The 8816-nt window shown below is 39.6% G+C and overlaps 1 protein-coding gene across 1 annotated transcript in view; it reads left to right on the top strand.

Annotated features, from left to right (window-relative positions):
* Positions 1–6514: 6514 nt before the first annotated feature.
* The window catches only part of atp10a (ATPase phospholipid transporting 10A), a 67830-nt gene continuing 65528 nt past the window's right edge, over positions 6515–8816 (top strand). The window contains exon 1 of the mRNA XM_054790397.1: positions 6515–7370. Within this exon, the coding sequence (XP_054646372.1) occupies positions 6967–7370 (404 nt within the window). The 5' untranslated portion in view covers positions 6515–6966. The remainder of the gene's footprint in view (positions 7371–8816) is intronic.

Below are 8816 nucleotides of genomic sequence, written 5' to 3'. Positions count from 1 at the left end.
TTAAATAAAATTTAATACATATATATTGTTAATATTATGAGAAACAAACAAAATCAAATAAAGTTGTCATTTTTAGAAAATTAGGTTCGGGGAAAAGTAAAGTAATAAAGTCAAAATATTTCGGGAATAAAGTCATAATATTGTGAAAATGAAATTTGTGAAAATTAAGATTTAAGAAGAAGGTGAAATATTTGGAAAACTAAAGCAAAAATGAGAAAAAAAGAGCAGAGCGTGAAGTTGATCCTAATACTGTAGGCTTTTCCACCTACTGTATATCGCAAAGCCGGTATGCAGTTTTTTCTGGAAATATCTATAACTTCTTGCCATATGAACACATGTTGCTTTACAAAATATCAAAGTGGCCCTTGCGTCCTTTCATTTTTCATTATATGGCCCTCTCTGGAAAAATTTGAGACACTCCTGCAATAAAACAATGCCAAACAAAAGCAGCTCGTCTAAGCACCGTGCTGCAGTTCTTCTCTTGGACACTGGGGGTCTCTATGAGCACACACAGCTTCAACAATCAATAACATCAGCAGTAATAACGTGGCTAAAAAAAATTGTCAGTTTTGGGGGTCTTGACCTTTTTGGCACGCCCTAAAATGGTCCAGACTATGGGACTTCTGTGCTATAATATTACATTCAGATTTTAATTTCAAAATGAAAAATATGCCTCATCCTCATTTAGCTGCGTCATTACAGTCAGAGATGAATCTCCATAACAGGAATTTTATTGAGCCAGAGCTCGTTTCATCACCTCCAAGCAATTTCTCTGCTCCGGTTTTTATGTTAACTGGCACATCAAGGTCAGGCTGTGTGACACTGTGAGCGCTATTCCTTCTACCAGTCTATGCTAACATCATTTAATGTGGATTATAAATGGACACGGATGAATAGATCATATCATTTTCCCCTAAGATAGCAATTGACCTCATTTGTGTTGTTTGTAGTTGGGAGGTATGCTTGCAGAGGATGCTTAAAGTTGTTGGTGTATACAGTGGGAGGAGTTTACTATTACAGACATTAGTGTGTAAATATCTGGCAACACGAGTGAGTAGCAAGATCCTTGTGTCTTGCCAACCGTCAAGGATGGTGGTGGTAGCGTGCACGAGTGCTGCCGGCTGCTGGGAAAGATGAATTCCAGCATGTACTGTGACTTTGTGACGCACAACATGATCACTTTCCAAGGGAAACGGGGCTGCACAGCGGTTTTTATGACAGTATAATCTTGTCAAGGGAAAATACCAGAGGGGTCCAAACATTTTTCCAGCGAGGGCCACAAAGAGAATCATGAAAGGATGTAGTTTTGCCACTTTGATATTTTCTAAACATATGCTAAGAAGTTATATATACAATATTTCAAGAAAAAACATAATCTCAGCTTTGTGATACTGTATGTGAAAAAGCCTATTATATTCACTTTTGTTGTTGTTTTTCTTACATTTTCAAAGTATTTTGACCTTGTTCATAAATCCTTCCATCCATCCATTTTCTATGCGGTTACCCTCATTAGGGTCACGGGGTATGCTGGAGCCTATCCCAGCTGCCTTCGGGTGAGAGGCGGGGTACACCCTGGACTGGTCGCCAGCCAATTGCAGTGTTCATAAATAATCTTCTTAAATTTTCTTCTCGAATGTCATGACTTTATGCCATTATGTTTTGACTTGATTTCCATAATATTCTAGCTTTTTCCCCAAACAAATTTTCTAAAAATGCCTACTTTATTTTTAGTTTGTTTCTCATCACATTATGAATTAAAAAATAAAATGACATTCATTTTTCTCTTAATATTTTCACTTTATTCTCATAAAATTACAGCTGTTTTTTTCTATTTCTGCCCTCTTTTTTCCCCCCAACTATTCCAATTCCTTCTTGGAAATTTTTTCCTCATAATTATGACTTTAATAATATTTTGACTTTATTCCTGTCACATTGTAACTTTTTATAACGACCTAAATGACGTTTTTTTTCATAATTAAAACGTTATTCTTGTTTTTTTCTCATCACAATACTGCTTTTTTCTTGTAATATTTTAACTTTATTCAAGTAAAACTGTTTATTTTTGTAACAGTATAACTTTTTCCAGAGTCTAATTTTCCAAAAATTACAATTTTTTTCTTGAATATTTCAACCATATGCTACTAAAATGAATTTTTTTTCTCATAACATTACAACATTATTCTTGTAAAATAGCTTTTTTCCTTGTTAGAATACAGCTTTTTTCTCTTAACACTTAGACTTTATTCTCGGAAAATTGAAGCTGTTTTTTCTCTTTCTGCTGTTGTTTTTTTTTCCAACTATTTCAACTTTCTTCTTGTAAATGTTTTCCTCATGAATATGACTTTATTTCCATAATATTTTGACTTTCTTCCTGTAACATTAGAAGTGTTGCCGCAGCCTAATTTTCCAAAAAATTACAACTTTATTTGTTGTTTGGTTTGTTAAAAACTTAAAAAAATGTTTTTTTCTTTAATATTTAAACTTTATGCGACTAAAATGACATTATTTTTCTTACGCTATTTTTGTAAAATTGCACCTTTTTTTCTCATTAACATACAACTTTTTTTTTTATCTTAGGGGACCGATTATGCTTTTCCTCTTTTCTGACTTATAAATGTTGTTACAATGTTGCATTCTCACGTTAAACGATTCCAACACGTCAGATAATGTGGTTTGCGCATTTGGAAGTGAGACCTGAAAGCAGTTTTGAACGGCTCTGCACGCTGTGTTTTTTTTTTAACACTGAGTTCCATTGACGTCAATGCACGCCAGACTTCCTTATATGGGCATGCCCAGGCAAACATTGTAGGCCTGCCCTCCCCCTGCTCTGGTTCGCTCTGCTCTGTTCACCGTGTTAGCATGTATGGCTCCCAGGAAATGTTTGTTGGGGTGTGCCTAAAGAAGCAAGCATCAGGCAGAAGTGGTTGCTGGGAGTTGCTGACAGCAAGAGAAAAATATGCTCATCTGTCAACGGCACTGTTCACCTGTTTTGTGAACAAGGGCCAGTACGAAGCTGGACTATCCGTCAAACTGTTGCTGAAGTCCGACTCCTTTCCAACGTTACTTGGTCGTGTTGAAGAGTCAGAAGAGCAACCTGTAAGTAAGAATTTATCAGTGACCTAACTGTGTTTATTTTGTGTAAGTAATAAGTAATTTTGTGTAAGTAGTCCTCGGGAGCGCTTGGGAGTGTGACTCGAGTGGGCTCGGCGGGAGGTGTACCTGGAGAGGGGGTGGGGGGGTGTGGAGTAAATTACACAGACTGTTTGGGCGGGAGGCAGGAAACACTGCAGGAAGAGGTGCAGCGTCTCAAAGATCTCGAAAGCTTTCTGTGCGGGTTATCGTGTGTAGCTGCTCGATAGGAGTCCAGAACTCAATACAAAGACCCGAAAATTTGTATAATAGGTCCCCTTTAATATTTGACTTTATTTTTGTAAAATTACAGCTGCTTTTTTCTTTCTGTTGTTTTTTTTTTTTTAATTTTCCAACTATTTCAACTTTTTTCTTGTCCTTATCGGTGGGCCGATTGATCGGACATCACCAGTAAATATCTTAATTACCTACCAATTATTGCACTATGAATGTGAAGTGGGGCCGCACAGGGGACTAGTGGTTAGCATGTTGGCCACACAGTCAGGAAATCTGAAAGATCTGGGGTCAAATCTCCGTTGGGCATCTCTGTGTGGAGTTTGCATGTTCTCCCCGTGTGTGTGTGGGTTTTCTCCGGGTACTCCGGTTTCCTCCCACATTCCAAAAACATGCATGTTAGGTTAATTGGTGACTCTAAATTGTCCATAGGTATGAATGTGAGTGTGAATGGTTGTTTGTCTATATGTACCCTGCCATTGGCTGGCCACCAGTCCAGGGTGTACCCCCCAAAGTCAGTTGGGATAGGCTCCAGCGGCATAGAAGGTGGATGGATGGATGAATTTGAAGTGTTATGTCCTATATTTACTTATTTATATATTATTTGTTGATTCATGATTAATATTTATATTTATTATAGATTTGTTTTTATTCTATTTTCTTATTTTTCCTATCTCTTCTATCTTGCTTTGTTTGTTTTATTTTTAAGTGTGTGTTTATTCTGACATTTTTGCAGAGCTGCTGGAAATGTGAATTTCTCTTGGAGATGAATAAAGTATCTATTTATCTATCTTGTGACATTATAACTTTTTCCACAGACTAATTTTCCAAAAATGGCAACTTTGATGTTTTGATTGCTTCTCATAATATTACAGCTTCAAAAAAGCACCTTTGTTCTTTAATACAACTTCATGCTATTAAAATGATGTAATTCTACATTATTCTTGTAGAACTGAATTTTTTTTTTTTTTTAGATTACAACGTTTTTCTCTGAATGTTTTGACTTTATTCTTGTAAAATTACTGATGATTTTCCATTTTTGCTGTTGTTGTTTTTTTAGTTTTCTTGTTAAGTTATATTTTTAGAATTTGCCCGGAGCCATTTGGACACCCCTGGACAATACTGTCGAGAGTAAACTTGGATATAGTTCAGAGTCGTCACAGCTTTACTGTGTAAATAGCCTCAAATAAACCCAAACTCAAAGTGAACCCCCAAAGATCGTCTCACTCCACGAGACGCGTGACCACTAACGAGCCCTTGTGCCCCCAGGTAGGTGAACCACCTATTATTATGCAGGACGGAGCCGTCACCAGCCACAACCGGCAACAACAACCCCATTGTGACCACCCCCAGCAGGGACATGGACAGGTAGGACCCACACTTAATAGTTTAGAAGCCTTTTGAACCAAAGATGAAACGTCTTCAACAAACAAGAGTCCTGAGTATCTACACAGTCACGTGGTCCAGGTTTGGACATCCAGTTGAGAAGATTCCTCCTTGGAATTGAATCAAAAAAGTGGATGAGTTTCCAGCCATCACAGGATATTTGAGATTCTTGTCAATCCAGTCCCGTCAAGCATTATTATTGTTATTTGTATGATTATTATTTAGTCAAGAGGTATTGATGCTCTCCTTTTGGGTTGACATTTGATTGATGTCCTTTTGGAAAAGCTGCTAACTACGTGGTCACACTCATGATGACTTGAATGCTTTGAGTCACCGTTTTTATTTCATTTCTTCCAGGCGTTTTCTTTTTGGGACGCCTTCCAACAGCACCAGGCTGCTGTTACAACACGGGGCTGCATATTGGATGGGAAATACCTCAAATAGCTAAAAACATTGTTTTGGATGTGAAAGGTAGCCATGGGTCGGCTTTGGGTTCCCAGAATGTTCGCTTTGTCATAGACGCCCACCTCTCGTACGCCTGAAAGGTGGCAAAATGCCCTAAAACAGGGGTGTCCAAACTTTTTCCATTGAGGGCCGCAGGCTGAAAAATCAAAGGATGTGTCACTTTGATATTTTACATTTTCTAAAGCAGCCATGTAGAAATGCTAAGAAGTGCATTGTATTTCAAGAAAAACAGCCTGCAAAAGCATATTGTTAGTGTGAACTTTTTTTTCCTTTATTACACTTTTTTTTTGGTCATTTTTCCATTTCTTTGTTTTTTTTTCATTTTACAACAATTTCCTCGTTGACATGTTCTTTGTCTCGTAATGTTATGACTTTATTCCCATAATATTTGTTATGTTATTGTCGTAATATTACAAATATTTAAAAAATTGCAACTTTAATTTTTGTTTTGACATCTGTAGAAAATAATTTATATTTAGTTCATATTTCCACATTTATTTCAATTAATTTTTTAAATGTATTTATTTTTGATTGAAATTTTTTTTCCCTTCATAATATTACGACTTTATTCTCATAAAATTGCATTTTTTTCTTGTAGTATTATGATTTTTTTCCTCCTAATATTTCTACATAATCTCATAAAATTACTGTTTTTTTTCCACATTTGCTGTTTTTTTTTCCATTTCTTGTTTAAATAAAAAAAACATCCACGGACTGCAAATCGCCCCCAGGCCACACTTAAGACACCCCTGCCCTAAAACTATATCCAAACTTTGTCCTTACTTCTTGCCAGTGTGTCCCATACTGTAATCCCTCATTAATGTCTCCAGTTCCAGACCCGAATGTGATGAGTGAATTTCCGCCAAGTAGGATTTCAGTAGAATTCCTTATTTATAAATGGAATACTGACGTAGTTATAGCAAAGACATGAAATAATAACCCTATAGTCACCTGTACTCTATTGTTACCCAATAGAGTAAACATAACAGAAAATAAGACATTTAAGACATAAATAAGAGTCTTACTGGTGTGTGTTGCTGTAAATGTGTTCTCAAGAGTGAAAGGCTGAGTGAAATGATGACCATAGCTGGATCCTGTAACAGATTATGTTCTATTTATTATGCAAACAATATAACAATATATTTGAACAAAAAGATATTTGCGTAAACAAGCGTGGATAACCGATATCAATACTACGCTGGTATCTACAATATCATATCGATGTTTGGATCGACCCGCCCAACTCCATCCGCCACCCCTAGCGGACAGTGGACTCCAGTAACACCGCGTGGCACTTTGGAGGCTCGGGAGCAGCCAGGATGGGCTCAAGGAGGAGGAGCTTGGCTCTCACATTTCCATCGGAGTGAGACCTCTAACCCGTTTAAGTAGCTCCCGGGTGTGCACAGGCTGCGCGCCTTTGCTGATCCACACACGTTAACCTAGAGCAAAAGCTATGCAAGGCGGTTGAATCCATGTTGTTTATAGATCGACTAGCTGGGCGGCCCGATCCCAACGCGTGCCTCCCCACCTTCTCAGCATCCTTCCAGAAGTAGAAGGAAAAAAGGGAGAAGCCCTAACACGCTCAACTTTTCCTCCGGCCGCGAAGAAGAGGCGTCAACATGGATGAAAAGGAGATGTGTGCGTGTCCAAACGAAGCCGACGAAGCGTTGTAAAGATGATAACTTAGCCGCTAGCTTGAGCTGTTGTTAGCGTGCGAGGAAAAGTTGGCGAAGAAGTCACAAGTTGTTGGCCATGGCGAGCGGAGTGGCTTCCAAAGTCAAGAGGCCGAGGAAGAAGAAAAGCAAAGAGTACAAAACCAGAACCGTGCACTCTAACATTCTCTACGAGCACGCCAAGGGGGAGGAGAACCCGAACCGACACTACGCTGACAACAAGATCAAGACCACCAAGTACACCCTGCTCTCCTTCCTGCCCAAGAACCTCTTCGAGCAGTTTCACCGCTTTGCCAACGTCTACTTTGTCTTCATCGCCTTGCTCAATTTTGTCCCGGTTGTCAACGCCTTCCAGCCCGAACTAGCCCTGGCCCCGGTCGTCTTCATCCTGTCCGTCACTGCAATCAAGGACCTGTGGGAGGACTACAGGAGACACAGGTCCGACAAGGAGATCAATCACATGGATTGTCTGGTGTACAGCAGGTAAGCACATGTTGAACTCCGTTAACAAAGGCGTTCTTTTTACTTGGCACTTTTGTCAACTTCTTTGCATTGGACTCTCACAAGGCACTCAATCAATCCCAACTGGACTGTTCAGGTTGTCTTAGAAGACGTTTCGCCTCTCATGCGAGCAGGCTTCATCAGTTCATGCTCAAAGACTAGATGGGACACACACCAGTCAGACTAGATAGGACAGCTCTTGTCTGGAAGCTGGGTACAAGAGCCAATCTATTTGTCCTCTAAAGGAGGAGGCAGGTCCAGACAGGTACGGTTGGCTCTTTAGTGGTGTAAATTGACGATCGCACAATGGAGTGGGCCCTGCGCCCACCAACGATGGTCGTTTGGGTGCTATCACCTTTGTGAGCATCCTATTCAGATGTAATTGTCATGTTCCACATGACATGTTGGACTTCAGTTTTCCTTTGTTTTTACATTGTTTCCTATTTGGTGCTCTTAATTTGGTTTTCTCTTTCCTGTTTTGGGATCATGCGCAGGAACTTTGCTCCTGCTGGTAAGGGCTGGCAGAAGCACCTGTTGGTAATTGTTAATCGGGCTACTATTTAGTTTAGTTGGGACTCTCTGCTAGTTGCCTCATTATTGTTTGCTGTTGTGTGGATTTGCAGTATTTGCCATGGACGTTTCCTGTCTGCTTGTTTATTGCATTTTGGTCAGCGTTTAGCTGGGCTATACATCCAGTCTTTGCATTCCTGCCTTTTTGTATTTTGTGACACACATTTGTGTGGACTTCTGCGCCTTGCGAGTCGCCCTCTTTTTCCCTGAATTAAAAGACTTTATTGATTGCACCTGCACAACGTCCTTGAATCCTGGGGTGGTGCTACATGCTATCATAGCAGAAGATGACAGTAATGATGGTCATGGACCCACCTGAAACGAGGTGGCTTGTTCGTGGCGAAATGACTGAGGGGCTATCCACACGGAAAGGTTGTTCGGTCAAAACGGCAAAGTATTTTGTTTATTTCAGCCTCTCCTCCACACGGAAACAGTGTTATGGGTGCCATGAGACGGTATTTTTTGAAAACTGCTTCCAGAGTGGGAAAATCTGAAAACGCCGCTTTTCAGAAACAATGTCACCAATCCGTCGGCCACCCTGTCGCCAACATAATATCCGAATATTTTCACGGACATGACTCACCCCAGTCGACATCCTCCTGATATTTTGTTGCCTTTTTTCCAAAATGACTCGTAGAAGTAAGTTTACAGCGCCACATGTAGATGTGTCTCGTGTATTACATCGTTTTCACCCAGTAAGCCGTTCCCGTCAGGATGCAGCTATTTAGTAATCCACAGAATAGATGCAAATTATTTTCAACCCGCCAAAAAAAAAAATCGCAGGAATGTTTCCGTGTGGAAGAGATGAAATGGCAGCATTGTATGTGAAAGAAAGGTGGTGTCGTACGTTTGACCAGT

This window comes from Dunckerocampus dactyliophorus, chromosome 10, assembly GCF_027744805.1.
Source record: "Dunckerocampus dactyliophorus isolate RoL2022-P2 chromosome 10, RoL_Ddac_1.1, whole genome shotgun sequence".
NCBI lineage: Eukaryota > Metazoa > Chordata > Actinopteri > Syngnathiformes > Syngnathidae > Dunckerocampus > Dunckerocampus dactyliophorus.
Note: the sequence above shows the minus strand (reverse complement) of the source record. Positions and strands in the feature narration are given on the sequence as shown.